The sequence below is a fragment of the Medicago sativa genome, chromosome 1, assembly GCF_051527215.1.
Source record: "Medicago sativa cultivar Bolivia chromosome 1, Bolivia_mono, whole genome shotgun sequence".
In the NCBI taxonomy this organism is placed as follows: Eukaryota; Viridiplantae; Streptophyta; class Magnoliopsida; order Fabales; family Fabaceae; genus Medicago; species Medicago sativa.
This window is the reverse complement of record NC_140749.1, coordinates 17,174,060-17,191,828: the sequence shown is the minus strand read 5'-3', so window position 1 is coordinate 17,191,828 and position 17,769 is coordinate 17,174,060. Positions and strand designations below refer to the sequence as shown.

Here is a 17,769-nt window from a genome sequence, read left to right as displayed (position 1 = left end):
AAAGTTGATTTTATTTCTTCTAAAAAACTAAATATTTTCTTTCTAATTTTCTCATAGATCGGGTCTAAAGTTGATGGACTGAATTGCTGGAATTTTTACTCAACATTTGCATTCACTCTTTTATTTTTTTTGACGAAATGGTTTGAATTTATTTTATTGTTTTACCAAAAAATGGTTTGAATTTTAGATTTGAATAAATTAAATTTTCATTGCATATATGTCGGCAAAAAAAAAATAAAAGTCAATGAAAATGTTGTTAAACAAGTTTTCACTCTTCCGCGCATATTTACATTTTAACTATAATTGTGTTATGAGTCAAAAAAACAATCAAGTGTAATTGTGAATCAAAATAAAATTATAACCATAATTGAAGTTATCTAATTCAAACCAGTAGTTTTTGAGTCAAAAGAAATAAATCAACAGTGTTCCACCTTGACTAATCAAGACTCTTGAATTTTTTTCTCTCTATATAAATGAAATGCCAACAACACAATTCTTCAAATTCATTAACCTTACTAAAGAATCACCCTTAATCTCATTCATACCATCCATGTCGTCCTCTAGTGAACCCTATTTCATCCTTATTGAAGAATCCTATGTCACCATCCCACAAAATTTTTATCCACATGATTGTTTCCACATTAAATGTCACTACTTCCACTCCCCTTCTTTCACTCATTATTCCTTCATCATTCCTCGTAACATCTTATGTGATTACGACAATTTTGAATCCGTGGATCCAGAGAGTTTGTCCAATACCTTGTTACGCAACGCTCTCTCGGTGCTTCCTGATGAAGTGTTGGAAGATACTCTATTTCTTATGGGTGAAAATGCTAGGGATATGAGTAGAGTCAACTTTGAAGGAGATAGAATATTGAAGATGGATGTATTGGTTGGCCAAAAGGGATCTAGTACAATCCTGGAGAAGGTCAAATTGGACGATATTGCTACTAGTTCTTCAATGAAAGAATGTGCAATTTGTTTGGAGGAATTTTGTTGTGGATTAGAAGAACAACACATTGTTCGTACCAAGTGCATGCATGTTTTCCATGAGCATTGTGTTACTAATTGGATTATGCACTGTGACATTACCAATCCACAATATCCCTGCCCAATGTGTCGTTCCCAAATTCAATGATCAGATTTTAAAATAATAATTTGTTGTGTTTGCAGAATAAAGGAATTTAGTCCAGAATAATAATTTAGCCTCTATCATGTTTATCAATTGTATCAACTATTAATGCAAAACAATTTTGGTGTTTTTAAATGTATTTTAGTCTTTAAAATTTCGTAATAATTTTGTTCTTTAAATTTTATTATAGTCACTTTTTTTATATTTTTGTTTTGATTATGATCGAGATGTCATGATTATCATAAACGTGTGTATACTTTTTTTAATAAGTAACTGAATTAAAGAGAGTTATAAACCACTTCGAAGACAAAACAAAGAGTTATAATTATAACACTAAAGAGAGAAATTGAGACAAAGTTTAGCTCTAACTCTAGCTATAAACCAAGATCACGACAAAATTTTAATGCTATATAAAACAACTGAGACAAAGTTTAGCTCTAACTCTAGCTATAAACCAAGATCACGACAAAATTTTAATGCTATATAAAACAACTGAGATATCACCCACATAACCTTGAACATTATTTTGTTTCTCATCAACCGTAAATATCATGAACTCTCTGAACGGTATGAAACGTAGCACTCCTTCATTATTCAAGGTCAATGTTATGCCTATTATCATAAATACATATTAATGGATGATATTTTTTTTTTTGAATGGCAAAATATATATATATATAAAAATAAAAGAAGAGCAACTGTACAAATACACCAAAAGGTCGTCCAAGGACACCTAACACACACCACTAGGGTAAAACCTCTAACCCCACAAGCGGGGAGGGAGGAGAACCCCAGAAGCACCACCTAAACAAAACAAAACAGCAAGGAAAACGAAGAGACACCGAAAAGGCACCCCCGAAAAGAACTACCACAGCCACCGCACCCTGCAAGGAAAAACACAAGGAGGAAAACCCAGGAAGTCAGGACGGGAAGGTAGAGGCAATGCACCCACACCTAACCCCCCCACAACCCCAGGACCACAAACACCGCAACCACCCTACCGCTGCCAACAAAGGATGGGATGCACCTCCCACTCATAGAAGGAGCAGGGACTGGCAGGGTACTTAGCCAGGAACCACTTCCAAGCTAAGAGTTTCGCTCTGTCCACCACGGACCCCTCACCACGGATGCCACTAGAAAAAATAAGATCATTCCGGGATGTCCAGACGGTCCAAATAACAACATGCCAAACAAGAAGTAAACCCATTCTAACACGCTTCCCCCTACCTAGCCCTATAAAGGAAAGAAACTGCTGAGCTAGCCCCAAATGGATAACAAAATCCCAACCCAACCACCTAGAGACTTGATACCACACCGGAAGGATGGAAGGGAACGAAAGAAACAAGTGCACCGACGACTTAGACGGCGCATCACAGAAGACACACCATAAGCACCCTACCGGGAGCGGGACACCACGAAGACTAAGGTTTAATCTGGTAGGGATCCAATCGAGGAGAAGTTGCCAAGAGAAAACAACCACGTTCGAAGGTGCACCGGATTTCCAAACCCGCGAAACCGCCTGAAGGACCTGTTATACCCTAATTTTGGACCTAAAAATACTAGCTCAAGTCTTCTTTTCTTGTGTTTCAAGTCATTTGATATGTCTCTGATCAATTGCATCTTTCTCTGCATCTTATTTCAATATTGTTTACAAAATTCATGAAAAAGGGTATTTTAGTCATTTCCTGTATCCAAAACTCATTTTAGTCCTTTAAAAATTGTTTGAGTCTTTTCAATTGGTTTGAATAAATCCTTGTTCCAATCTCATGTCAAAATCCATTCCAAAAATATCAGTTGAGTCATTTTTGAGTCAGTTTAGCCCCTAGGGGCATTTTAGTCTTTTCATGTGATAAAACTCTGTTTAATTTCTAAAAATTGTCTCTGAGTCTTTCCAATATGCTTGTATAAACTTGTGCTTAAGTTTCCTTGTTAAAAATCATTTTAAACTTGCATCTGAGACGTTTTGAGTCGTTTTGGTCCCCAGGGGCATTTTGGTCATTTCACACGAAATTTTGGCAGAGAGAGGTTACTTTAAAGTACCTCATTTAAGTAATTGGTTCGTTTTAGTCCGTTTTGTTGTTTTTAATCGTTTCACTTTACGTTTAGTCAAATTCACCAACTTTTAGTTCAATTTTATTTTTATTTTTTCAAAGTCCTCAAACTTCTTATAATTGCATCCAGGTCTTTTTTTGTTTCAAATTTATTTTTAAAGTCCTTTTCTTTTAAATAATTTCAGAATGGTCCCTATTAGTGTCAAGTTTTCTCTTTAGTCCATTTGTCTCAATTGCAGATTAGTCCTTTAATTTCAAAGAATTGCAGAATAGCCCCTCAAGGCAAAAAGTCCAGAATCCAGTCCAAAATAAGTCCAGGGTACGTGGCAGGCCCCCATTGTCCCAGAGGGCCACATGTCAGCTTATAAATACAGCCACATCACCAATTACACAAAAATCACCATTCAATCACTGACACATCATCAAAATGTCCTAACAAACTCTCTCTCTCTCTCTCTCTCTCTCCTCAAAAACCCTAGCCACCGTAACAAACTCTCAACCACCGCAAAAACCACCGTAACAGAATAAAAAAACCACTCTAACCACCTCAGTTCATCATAAATTCATACTAATTTCATCACAGAAAACTGAATTCAACAATTACTGCACAAGATTGATTCAGACTAAGGGAAGATTCTCAGAAAAGGTTTCATCATTGAATCTTCACCTTCGCAATTCAAGCAAAACATCGTTAAAGACGAGTTTGCGATCACGAAGGATTTGGTGAAGGAAGAGAAGAAGGGGATCGAAGCAAAAAACGAAGAAGATCAAACACCAGAAAAGTGAGAAGACGAAGAAGCTTCGATTTATTTTCGAAGCTTGAATCAAATATACATCAGAAACGAAGAAGAGGCTTAAAACATCTTTCTCACCTTTCTCATGGTTCGAATCTCCAATTTTCAACAGGTATATTCAAAAACCTTCTCGTTTTTCACTTGTAATCTTCATCGAAGGCTCGAAATTAAAAATAAACGGTGAATCGAAGCTAAAACTTCAAAAAAATTCGAAGACGTTTTGAAACAAAACCCTAGGAACACCAATCCTCAAAGATCCACCGTTTATTTTCAAAAACAGAGTTTATAATCATCATCAGCGAAGAAAATAGGTTAGATTAGGGTTTAGTTTCAAAAAGAGTAGAAAAAGAACGAAACCCTAGAAACCGTAAGTTCAAGGTCCGATCCACTTCGTTTTCACCACAAATTCACAAAAGTAACCATAGATTTGTGAACTGGAGAGGAGGACGAACATTTCTGTGTATTTTGTTTGAAAAAAGAGCTTTAGATCATCGGAGAAGATGAAGGTTCCGATGAACTTTCATCCTTCTCCGCCGTCCTTTCCAGTTTCCGGCGAAGCTAGGGTTAGAGAGAAGTGAGAGATTCTCTCACTAGAACGAGAGAAGAGAGAGAAGTGAAAGTGTGAAATGGATTGAACCGGTCTCTTCGCCCTTTTATAGACTCCTGAACCAGACCGGTTCAGTCCTGGTTCAACGCTGGTTCGCTTCTCAGTCGTTTGATCTAGGGTTTTTGGATCCTGGATCAATCCAACGTCCTTGACACGTTTGGATAGTCCAGGATCCACATCCCCTTGGGCCTGGATTCCTTCCCTTCGTTTCTTGAGTTTTTTGCTATATGCACCAATTTTCTTGCTATTGGAACCCATGCCTTGCCTAAATTTCTTATAAAAATTCCATAATTTTTTTCACATGTGTTTGATATTTTCCTTGACATTTCGATGATATTGTTATGTGTTAAATCTTGATAAAAATATGTATGGTATTTTCTTACTTGTTTACTATTTTTGTGATAAAATTTGTGAGGGTTCATATGTTCTTGAGTTTTAAAAATTCTAAAAAAATTCATACATGTTTCTTTATTTTTTTGTGGTCCTTTTGTGATATTTGTTGTGTTGGGAAATTGATAAAAAAAATATGGTGTTTTAGTGTTTTAGTTGTGAAATTTTGTGTAAAAAGCCTATAAAAATTGTGTGATCCCAATTCCAATTCTTGATGAATGTTTTGATTCATGATATATGATTTGTAAAGGTCTTGTTGCTGTTTGAATGTGTTTTTACTATATGTGTGTGCCTTGTGTTTAGTTGCTTGTTTTGCAAGTTAGGTTTATGAATAAATGATACAAATATGCCTAGATATGCCATGAATCTTGACTTAGATGTGTTCTTATGATTCTCATATCATTAAATGTAATAAAACCTCTAGAAAATTGGCATGATATGAGGATTATAGGTCACATATTTGTTTGGATGTCATGGTAAATTTTAGGTGAATTTAGCTACTTCTAGGATTAAAATTTCTTTAACTTTTGTCAAGTTTTTTTAGCATTTCTTTTGCTTATAATTTTCAATTCCTATTATTCCTTATGCCACTAACTACTTCATTTCATGTTTGATTCATTCATAAGCATTCCATACCTCATCTCCTCCTCCATCTTATTTCTTGCACTTTAAGTTTCACCAAAAAATTAGAATGTAATACTTAGGATCTTTTGTACTTTACTTTTATGCCATTTTAAATTCTTGCAAGACCATAGAATGTATCTAGGCCAATGATGTAATATGGACTATGGACTCTAATGATGTACACCGACACAAGCACCGACACATGCACACACCTCATTTTAGATGTATGGCTAGGATATGCATGTTTAGATGTATGTTTAGGATTGTATGTTTAGATGAATGCTTAGGCTTTACACTTAGGAAAATCATTTGCCAAATAAATGTGAACAATATCATTCAAACCATTTTCTAAATAAAGCTTGGGATCAAAATCCCATTGTAATTTTCCCTTTCATTTTCTTAATCAAACTTTAATGAATTTTAATCATACTTTGACTTTCATTTTGCAAAATAACTAATTCCACCTCACCTTCTTCCAATCTTATGCCCTTGAGGCCTCTTTTCCCATTCTTCAAAATTCCAATTTTCAAACTTAAAATCAACCAACAAAAACAAAAACATTTTTTTGGAAGAGAACTACGGTGGATTTGATCCCTTAAAAGGGTACGTAGGCAAGGAACAAAATTCCTTCAATTCAAATAAAACAAAAATTCAAACACTTTCTTCTCCCTCCAATTCTTCACTTAGAAACCCTTAGGTTTAAATAAATCCTTTCAAAATAGCATTTAAAAATAAAGCGCGCGCATAGAAAGTAAAGACGGTTCCTATAGGATACTATAGTCGTTATGGGTGCCTAACACCTTCCCGTAGCAAAAAACAACTACCGGACCTCGATTCTCAAGGGTTTTGCTTAGTTTTTCCCTTCCCAAGAAAAAATAAGATATCACCGGTTAAAAAGGTTCAAACGTAATCAATGTTTGACACCCAAAAACCAAGATAAAACAGCTGGCGACTCCACTGGGGAGATTCGAGAGTTACACCTAGTCTTTATTTCCACGCTTGCGCTCTTTTTACTTGTTTCCTTTACTTGCTTTCTTATGTGAATAAATGTTTAATTTCTTGCAAATGTGTGGGGTGAGAATATCAAAAGTCCTGCACCCGGGCTGAGTGAACTTAGGATTTAGGGGGATATAATCGACAATTCATTCCGGGGGTTGCCTCGTGTTTTGGATTATGCGATCAATCCCACATAGCTGAGGCATTTTGGGGGTGATGTTGTCGGCGCGTGTTGTCGCGTTTAGGCACTTTACTTCTAATTGTTCTATGACGCTATGAACCATAGATAACCAAACCCATCCATGGCCATTTTCTAGGATGTAGTGCGGAGGCTAAACCGAGTGTTGTCTCGAGTTTTAGTCGTCACGCGATACTACACTCAAGTTAGACCTTCTTATGTATAATCATGGAGCGAGCGTTGTCTCGTGGCACCATGATATACGTCGGAGAGGTTGCAACTTGGGAACCTTTTTAGAACCCGATTACTATATCCTAAAGCCATAGATTCACCGGACACCGTGTCCACCCATGACTCCTCGACTTTGAATTCCAACCCACCGTGTTTTCTCCGAACTTGAACATAATCATGCATTCATGCATACATGCATACATGCATACATGCATAAACCTTTTTCCATGCATTGTTATCGAAGGGCTTAGACAATTTGAATTTGTAAACATTACAGGAATGGGGAAGACTAAGTCCTACAAGTTCAAGGAAGTGGATTTGGCTAGTTTGAGAGAATTGGCACTCAAGATCGAGGATCCGACCGGTTTCCGACACCGTTACGGGGCTTTACTCACTATTCTCCAGACTAATGTGGATGAGAAGCTTATGCACACTCTAGTGCAATTCTATGATCGGGAGTATCGGTGCTTTACTTTTCCGGACTTTCAGTTGGTGCCTACTCTAGAGGCTTATTCTTGCTTGATGGGTTTATCTATTTCTAAGGGGGTGCCCTTCGCGGGACTTGAGCATCCTCCTACTTCTTTGGTTATTGCTAAGGATCTCCATCTTACAACCTCCGATGTTTCCAAGAATCTTGTCACTAAGGCTCGCATCCGAGGGTTCACTTTGAAGTATCTACTTGAGAAAGCCAACCTCAAGACCACTTGTCAAGACACTCTCGAGGCTATTCTTGCACTCCTCATCTATGGGCTTATTCTCTTTCCGAATCTTAATGACTTCGTGGACATGAATGCTATTATGATCTTCCACTCCAAGAATCCGGTTCCTACTTTGCTAGCTGACACATACCATGCTATTCACGATCGATCCGACAAAGGTCGTGGGTACATTCTTTGTTGTGTGCCTCTTCTCTATAGGTGGTTTATTTCGCACCTTCCGAAGTCTTTCCACGACAATCCGGAGAATTGGTCTATTTCACAGAGGATTATGGCTCTCACTCCTAATGAGGTGGTTTGGCTCACTCCAGCTTCTAGAGTTAAAGAAATTATCTTTGGCGGTGGGAAGTTTCTTAATGTACCTCTTCTTGGTACCCGGGGTGGAATCAACTATAACCCGGAGCTCGCCTTGCGACAATTTGGTTTCCCGATGAAAGAAAAGCCCATCAATCTTGCTACATCTCCCTACTTCTTCCACTACTCCAATGCTCCCACGGGAATAAGAGAGGATTTCATGGAAGCTTGGTCTAAACTTCGAAAGAAAGAGGTGAAGCATATTGGTGTAAGGTCCGGTGTTGCTTATGAGGCCTATACACAGTGGGTGATAAACCAAGCTGAGGAGATTGGTATGCCTTACCCCTCTATGAGATATGTGTCTGCATCTATTCCTACCATGCCTTTGCCTCTACTCCCACCTACCCAGGAGATGTATCAGGAGCATCTAGCTATGGAGAGTCGGGAGAAGCATCAGTGGAAGACTAGATACTATGAGGCTGAGAACTTGATCATGACTTTGGATGGAAAGGATGAGCAGAAGACTCATGAGGTGATGACACTGAAGAAAGAGTTAGCTAAGGCTAGGAGAGAGATTGAAGAGAAAGATAGATTGCTTATGAGGGACTCCAAGAGGGCTAGGGGTGCCCGTAACTTCTATGCCCGATACTGCATTTATGAGTCTGAGTCTGAGTTCGAGGATGATGCTTCCGCTTCCTATGCTTGAGGATTTCCATTTCCTGTTGTTACTTCCAGTTGTTATTACTGCTTTACATTTCAAAGTTTATCCCTTGGCTTAGCATTTCAAAGGGAATTGTCTTGTAAAACTATATGTTAGTTGTTTGTTTCCCGTTTATGTTAATTGTTGTTTAGTAATGTTTACAAACTTCTAATTTATCTAAAACCTTTCGATAACACAAAAAAGAGTCCTTTTGCATATACATCAACACATCTCATGCATCATATGCATTCATTGGTCACAAAAGACTTCTCTCGTGCTCATTGCCTCCTGGTTTTGTCCGCCGCAGTCTGAAAAGTGGCTCGTGCTCGCAAAATTTACCAACCAGATAGAGTTCATCAAACAAGATTTCACAAGAGAAGAATCATGGCTAACTTTGAAGAAGAAAATGCTCAGCTCCGTGCCGAATTGGCTGCTATGAAAGAAGACTTGGCTAAGGCTCATGACGCTATGTCCACCATGATGGCTGCACAAGAACAACCAGCCACATCTGTTCAGCTTCTACTGAAGTGATTCCATCTATCCCACTATCTACTGTGGCTTCTGATGCTCGGTTTGTTATGCCCAATGGGCGTCCTTATGGGCTCTCAGCTTTCTATTCTCCTAATACTGCTGCTGGTGTCTCTGGTTTTGCTGGTCAAGGACAGATCCCCGCATCCACCTCTATGCCCCAAGTGACTACTGTTGTTACCGATCCTGTTGTCCACACTGTGCAACAGGTAATTGATGTTGATACTCCGCGCAGACAAGACCCTGTAATGGAAGCTATGAAAAGACAGTTAAGGGAGTTGGTTGGAGAACTCCGTGAAGTCAAAGCTAGCCGTGGAAACAATGTCTCTGCTAAGGCTTGTGATCTGTGCTTGGTGTCCCGATTTGAGATTCCTAAGAAGTTTAAGGTGCCAGATTTTGACAAATACAATGGATCTTCTTGTCCACATAGCCATGTCATTCGGTACATCCGAAAGATGGCCAATTATGCAGATAATGATGCACTGATGATACACTGCTTCCAAGACAGCCTAGCAGAAGATGCGGCAGATTGGTACACTGGTTTGAGCAAAGACAATATCCATACTTTCGAGGATCTTGCTGCTGCTTTTGAAAGTCATTATGAGTTCAATACCCGCTTGAAGCCAAATAGGGACTCTCTTAAGTCTTTGTCTCAAAAATCAGATGAAACCTTCCGTGAGTATGCCCAGAGATGGAGAGGGGCAGCTGCCCGTGTTTCTCCTCGACTTGATGAGGAAGAATTAACACAGACATTCCTGAAGACTCTGAAGAAGGAATATAAGGAAAGAATGATAGTCTCTGCTCCAAACAACTTCTCCGACATGGTTACTATGGGAACTCGTCTAGAGGAGGCTGTCCGAGAGGGTATCATTGTTCTTGAAAAGGGTGAATCTTCAGCCAATGCACCAAAGAAGTATGGTAATGGCCACCATAAGAGGAAAGAATCTGAAGTAGGGATGGTATCTGGTAATCAGTCTACACCTGGTAACGCTACTCAATTACCTTTGCCCTACCAATACATGCAGTACTCTCAACATCCTTTCTTCCCGCCATTCTATCAGCAATATCCTCTGCCACCGGGTCAACCACCAGTGCCCGTTAATGCCATTTCTCAGCAAGTACAACAACAGCCTCCTGCTCAACAGCAACAGCAGCAACAATAGGGTCCCTGACCCAGAACTTCTTTTCCACCAATACCAATACGGTATGCGGAGCTGCTCCCAACTTTACTTGCTAAGGGACACTGTGTCACAAGGCCAGGCAAGCCTCCGCCTACACCATTGCCTCCCAGGTTCCGACAGGATCTCACATGTGAATTCCATCAGGGTGCTCAAGGCCACGATGTTGAGGGTTGCTATGCTCTGAAATATATTGTGAAAGACTTGATAGAAAAAGGACGGTTGACTTTTGAAAACAGTGTTCCTCATGTTCTTGACAATCCACTTCCAAACCATGCTGCTGTTAACATGATCGAGGCTTTCGAAAGAATCCCCGTTCCTCAAGAGGATCCCATGTTGGATGTCCGCAATGTTGTTACTCCCTTGGTACCATTACATGTCAAACTTTGCCGAGCTTCTTTGTTCAATCACGATCATGCTTCTTGTTCAGAATGTCTTCAAAATCCTATGGGCTGTTGTGTGGTACAAGATGATATCCAGAGTCTGATGGATGACAAGCACTTGATTGCCAGTGATGTATGTGTGATTGTGCCAGTGTTTCATGATTCTCCGGTTGAAACTGCATCTCAGACAAGGAATGTTGAGCCCTTAGTGATCAGGTTACCCGGTCCGGTATCTTATGCCTCTACAAAAGCAATTCCTTACAAGTACAATGCAACCATGATTGAAAATGGAGTGGAGGTGCCTCTGGTATCTCCAGCTACGGTTGATAATGTTGTGGGAGAAATTACAGCTCTGAGAAGCTGGAAAGTCCGTCCACCCTTGTTCCAAAAGAAGGTGGTTACACCTATTGCCACAATAACTCCACCAGTTGCTCCTCCTGTTGACAAGAGCCCCGGCCCATCAGGCCAATCTATTGAAGAGTCTAATTTGGACGAAATTCTGAGGCTTATTAAAAAGAGCGATTATAAAATTGTTGACCAGCTGCTGCAAACTCCATCAAAGATATCCATCTTGTCTCTGCTCTTGAGCTCAGAAGCTCACAGGAAAGTGTTGATGAAGGTACTGGAACAGGCCTATGTTGATCATGAAGTCTCTGTGGATCAGTTTGATGGAATAGTGGGTAACATTACTGCTTGCAATAACTTGGGGTTTGGTGACGATGAACTCCCCGAAGCAGGGAAACACCACAACTTGGCTCTGCATATCTCAGTACACTGCAAGTCTGACATGATATCCAATGTGTTGGTGGACACTGGATCATCCTTAAATGTAATGCCTGAGTCTACACTAAGACAGTTGAGACATCATGGAATTTCTCTAAGGGGAAGTAGCTATCTGGTTAAGGCTTTCGACGGATCTCGCAAGGATGTTCTTGGGGAAGTAGACTTGCCAATTACCATTGGTCCTGAGACATTTCAGATTACTTTCCAGGTCATGGACATCAATGCTTCTTACAGTTGTCTCCTCGGAAGACCGTGGATTCACGACGCTGGAGCAGTAACTTCTACTTTGCATCAGAAACTCAAGTTCGTGAGGAATGGTAAGATTGTCACTGTACATGGTGAAGAAGCATATCTGGTCAGCCAAGTGTCATCTTTCTCTTGTGTTGAAGCAGGGTCCGCTGAAGGGACGTCATTTCAAGGATTGACCGTTGAAGGTGCAGAACCCCGGAGGGCTAGTGCTAGTATGGCTTCACTAAAAGATGCCCAGAAGGCTGTTCAAGAAGGGCAAGCTGCAGGCTGGGGCAGAGTAATTTAGATTTTGGAAAACAAGCGTAAGGAGGGCCTTGGATTCTCCCCAACCTCTGGTGTTTCAACAGGAACTTTCTACAGTGCTGGGTTTATTAATGCTATTGCTGAAGATGCTGCTGAAAGTAGTTATGTGCCTACATTTGTTGTACCAGGAGGCACTGTGAGAAATTGGGAGGCCATTGATGTTCCTTTAGTCATGCATGCTTCCATGTAACGTGTCTTGTTGCTCATGTTTTTCTTTGTTTTCAAAATAACAATCATTTCGCTCTGCCCAAGGCGAAAGTGATATCATTGTAAGGGCGTGTTTGTTTCGGCATTGCCGTTATCAATAAAAGTTGTCGTCTTTCTCACGACTCTTTGTTTTTATACTTTTTCTTAGTGCCTTTTTCTTGGAAATAATGGTAATGCCAGAAAAAACCAAAACATCTGTATTTTTTCTTATTAATTTCAAAAATCTGCATGAAAAACATTTTTCTAAAATCATCCCAATCATATTATGCAGATTGAACGACAATAAACCCGTTGAACACAGTGACCCTATGGTTCCTCCAAATTTTGAATTCCCTGTATATGAAGCTGAAGATGAGGAAGATGATGAAGAGATACCGTATGAGATCACTCGACTGCTTGAGCAAGAAAGAAGAGCCATTCAGCCTCACCAGGAAGAGATTGAGCTTATCAACCTGGGTACTGAAGAGAACAAACGAGAGATTAAGATTGGTGTTGCACTTGAGCCAGAAGTGAAAAAGAAGATCATTCAGCTTCTCCATGATTATCCAGATGTCTTTGCATGGTCCTATGAAGATATGTCGGGTCTAGATCCCAAGATTGTGGAACATCGGATACCGACAAGACCTGAATTTCCTCCCGTCAAACAGAAATTGAGAAGGTCTCGTCCAGACATGGCTCTTAAGATCAAGGCTGAAGTGCAAAAGCAAATTGATGCGGGTTTCCTCATGACAGCTGAATATCCTGAATGGATTGCCAACATTGTACCAGTGCCAAAGAAAGATGGGAAAGTTCGAATGTGTGTTGATTACAGAGATTTGAATAAAGCCAGTTCAAAGGATAACTTCCCATTGCCTCATATTGATGTGCTTGTTGACAGTACTGCTCAGTCTAAAATGTTCTCTTTTATGGATGGTTTCTCTGGCTATAACCAAATACGGATGTCACCTGAAGATAGAGAAAAGACGTCCTTCATTACTCCATGGGGAACATTCTGTTATAAAGTGATGCCGTTTGGCTTGATAAATGCTGGTGCTACCTATCAAAGGGGTATGACTACTCTGTTTCATGATATGATTCACAAAGAGATTGAAGTATATGTTGATGATATGATTGTGAAATCAAGTGATGAGGAGCAGCATGTTGTGTATTTGAAAAAGATGTTCGAAAGATTAAGAAAGTACAAGCTGCGGTTGAATCCTAACAAGTGCACATTTGGTGTAAGATCTGGAAAGTTGCTAGGCTTCATTGTCAGTCAAAGAGGCATTGAAGTTGATCCCGACAAAGTCCGAGCCATCAGAGAAATGCCGGCTCCTCAAACTGAAAAGCAAGTCAGAGGTTTCCTCGGACGTCTGAATTATATTTCAAGATTCATATCTCACATGACTACTACCTGTGGACCAATTTTCAAATTGATCAGAAAGAACCAGCCTATTGTGTGGAATGATGAATGCCAGGAAGCTTTCGATAGCATTAAAGAATACCTGTTGGAACCACCTATCCTTGTCCCACCAGTGGAAGGAAGGCCTTTGATTATGTATCTGTCAGTGTTAGATGATTCAGTGGGTTGTGTTCTCAGTCAACAAGACGAGACTGGAAAGAAAGAACATGCTATCTACTATCTGAGCAAGAAGTTCACTGACTGTGAGACTCGGCATACAATGCTTGAAAAGACCTGTTGTGCGTTAGCCTGGGCTGCCAAACGCCTGCGTCATTATATGGTGAATCATACAACTTGGTTGATATCCCGAATGGATCCAATCAAGTACATCTTTGAAAAGCCTGCTGTTACTGGAAAGATTGCACGTTGGCAAATGTTGTTGTCTGAATATGATATTGTGTACAAAGCTCAGAAAGCAATCAAAGGAAGCATCCTTGCTGAGCATCTTGCTTGTCAACCTCTTGATGATTACCAGCCGATTAAGTTTGATTTCCCTGATGAAGAGATCATGTATCTGAAAGCAAAAGACTGTGAAGAACCACTGATTAATGAAGGGCCAGACCCCAATAGCCAATGGGGGTTGGTGTTTGATGGTGCTGTTAATGCTTATGGTAAAGGGATTAGAGCCATCATTGTAACTCCGCAGGGGCACCACATTCCTTTCACTGCTCGAATCACCTTTGAATGCACAAACAACATAGCTGAATATGAAGCATGCATCTTGGGCATTGAAGAAGCCATTGATCTGAGAATTAAGCACCTTGACATCTACGGAGATTCTGCACTTGTTATTAATCAGATAAAGGGTGAATGGGAGACTCATCATGAGAAGCTGATCCCTTACCGTGACTATGCAAGACGTCTTTTGACATACTTTACCAAGGTCGAGCTGCACCACATCCCTCGGGATGAAAACCAGATGGCTGACGCTCTTGCTACTTTGTCTTCCATGTTTCGTGTGAATCATTGGAATGATGTGCCCGTAATCAAAGTACAACGTCTTGATAGACCCGCTCATGTGTTTACTATTGAAAATATGCCAGATCAGACTGATGAAGATGTGAATGATAAAAGGCCTTGGTATTACAATATCAAACAGTTCTTGCAGAATCATGAATATCCACCTGGTGCTTCCAACCGGGATAAAAAGACTTTGAGACGATGGGCTAGTAAATTCCTTCTGGACGGAGAAATCCTATACAAGAGGAACTATGACATGGTCTTGTTGAGATGTGTTGACAAACAAGAAGCTGAGAAATTGATGCATGATGTACATGACGGTACCTTTGGGACCCATGCTTCGGGCCACACCATGTCGAGAAAATTGTTAAGAGCCGGCTATTACTGGATAACTATGGAGCGTGATTGCCACAAACATGCTAAGAGATGCCACAAACGTCAAATTTATGCTGACAAGATTCATGTGCCTCCACATGCTCTCAATGTTATGTCTTCCCCATGGCCTTTCTCTATGTGGGGCATTGACATGATTGGAAGAATTGAGCCAAAAGCCTCCAACGGACATCGTTTCATTCTAGTGGCAATTGACTATTTCACCAAGTGGGTCGAAGCTGCTTCCTATGCAAATGTGACCAAGCAAGTGGTTGTCAAGTTTATCAAGAATAACATCATCTGTCGATATGGCGTTCCCAACAAGATCATCACTGACAATGGTTCCAATCTGAACAATAGCATGATGCAAGCTTTATGTGAAGAATTCAAAATTGAACATCACAACTCTTCTCCTTATAGACTGATGACATGCTGTCATTACGTAATTTTTAGGACTTATTGTGACATTTTGTTAGAGTTCTCATGCAATTTTCACTATTCCGGGGTGCAAAAAGATGAAAAACTGAAGTTCTGCCAGACCAAATCGCGCCACGCCAAAATACAGCCTTGCCGCGATTTTTGAGACACATTTGCATATGTCCCTGTTTGAGGGAAATCGCGGCGCGCCAATTACAACTGCGCGGCGCGATTTTGACTAGGTCAGGCCCAAAATCTCTATAAATACTGCACTCAGCCAGAAGAAAAGGTGTGACGATTTTGGAGAGCAAAGTGCGATTTTGAAACATCGGAGACGGCTAGAAGGGCGATTTCTTCATCCTTTTACCAATTCATGTATGTTTTAATTATTTCATTGATTATGCTATTTGTAAACTCAATTATGAGTAGCTAAATCTCTTAGAGATTAGATCCGAGATGAATCTTTGTAACCCTAATTGACACATGTTGCTGTGAAACTCTATTTTGTTTATGAATTCAATTCTAGTTTATTCAATTCAATTGTTCTTAATGCTTTTTATATCTTGATCACATATAACTTGTTTTCGTGAGAATGAATGACCACTGACCATGGCTTTCAACTTAGACCTAATTGAATTGTTCTAATAAACAGGGTTAGTCTAGGAATAGATAATCGTTTGTTAGTGATAATAGGTTAACGTTCGGTAAAACCTTCAAGAATTATTAGACCACCTAAGGAATTAGGGGCTGTAGTTTAAGAAGAGGGTCCTAACTCAAGGGATTGATTAGGGCTAATTTGTTAATCATCGTAAACTAGAAGAGGGTTCATAACAAATAGGTGCAGTAGACCAATTAGGGGAACTTAGAGGATTCGACGGATCTGATCTCATCTTTCTCTCCTATTTTCTTAATCAAATCTAATTTCTTTTATTTGATTTCTTAAAATCAAACCAAATCTTCCGCCTAGTGGCAAACTAAAAATAACCTTTATACATCCTAATTATATAACGCAATTGAATTATTGAAGTTAAAAACAGTCCTCGTGGGATCGATATTTTTACTACTTCGATAGTATTTGGTGCACTTGCCAAACGTCTAACAAGTTTTTGGCGCCGTTGCCGGGGACTGTTGAATTATTTCAACAAGGCAATTACGTTATAATTTAGGGTTTTTGCAATTTAACTTTCTGTTTTTAATTTTTATTTTTCTGTTTTCATATTCACTTGATTACTTTGCGTTGTGCAGTGCTACTAAGGTATTTTGCTGTTTATGCGAGGTAAACAGAGCTCTGACGACTTAGAGTACGATCCGGAAATTGAAAGAACTGCTAGAGCACTTCGGAAAGCTGTCCGGTCGCAAAGGTTAGCTCAGTCCGTTCCACCGGGTGTTCGAGAACAAATACCGGAGACACTCTTAACTGAATCTGAAACGATCTCTTCTCCTAAATCTGCAACTATGGAAGGAGAAGGAGTTGTACCACCGAGACCTAAGCTCGGAGACTATGGGTTAGCCACTCATCGCGGTCAACTGGCCCACACTTTTCAACCAGCTAACCCCGTAGCGTTCGACATCAAGACAACTGTCCTCAACGGTTTGAGGGACAAGCAATTCGATGGGACTGAAGCCATGAGTCCTCATGAACACTTGAGCCGCTTTGCTGAAACTTGCGAGTTTTGTGTGCAACCAGCCACCGTGACTGAAGCACAAAAGAAGCTAAGGCTATTTCCTTTCACCTTGACGGGAAGAGCAAAAGATTGGTTGCTAACAATACCAAACGGGACTGTCCAAACATGGGAAGAGTTGGAGCTGAAGTTCTTGGAGAAATATTTCCTTATGTCTAAATATTGGGAAAAGAAGATGGAGATCTCTAACTTCAAGCAAGGAGAAGGTGAATCATTGTATGATGCTTGGGAGCGATTCAATTTGCTTCTGAAGAGATGCCCTAATCATGAGTTCACCGAGAAGCAATACCTCCAAATCTTCACTGAGGGGGTAACACCAAACACTAGAATGTTCTTAGATGCTTCCGCGGGAGGTAGTCTCAAAAGCAAAACTGATCATGAAGTCCAAGCTTTGATAGAAAACATGGCTGGAAATGAGTATCGTGCTGAAGCTAAGAAGAAAGAACGAGGAGTGTTTGGGGTAAGTGAGCAAACTGCCATCCTTGCTAACCAAGCAGCTATGAACAAACAAATCGAAGCTCTAACTAAGGAGTTTCAAGGCTTCACTTTGGCTCAT

General features: G+C 40.0%; 1 protein-coding gene and 1 non-coding gene across 2 annotated transcripts; one reads left to right on the top strand and one right to left on the bottom strand.

Moving 5' to 3' along the window:
* The first annotated feature begins 550 nt into the window (after window positions 1-550).
* LOC146953188 (uncharacterized) lies at window positions 551-1,138 on the top strand. The gene has a single exon (XM_085741155.1). The coding sequence runs from the start codon at window positions 551-553 to the stop codon at window positions 1,136-1,138; it is 588 nt and encodes a 195-aa protein (XP_085597281.1).
* A 16,242-nt stretch (window positions 1,139-17,380) lies between these two features.
* LOC146953187 (small nucleolar RNA R71) lies at window positions 17,381-17,486 on the bottom strand. Its single transcript, XR_015025270.1, has one exon. It is a non-coding gene; the product is annotated as a small nucleolar RNA R71 (small nucleolar RNA).
* Window positions 17,487-17,769: the final 283 nt, after the last annotated feature.

Coding starts and splice junctions, on each gene's coding strand:
- LOC146953188 (XM_085741155.1), top strand. CDS start 551: ATGTCGTCCTCTAGTGAACCCTATTTCATCCTTATTGAAGAATCCTAT.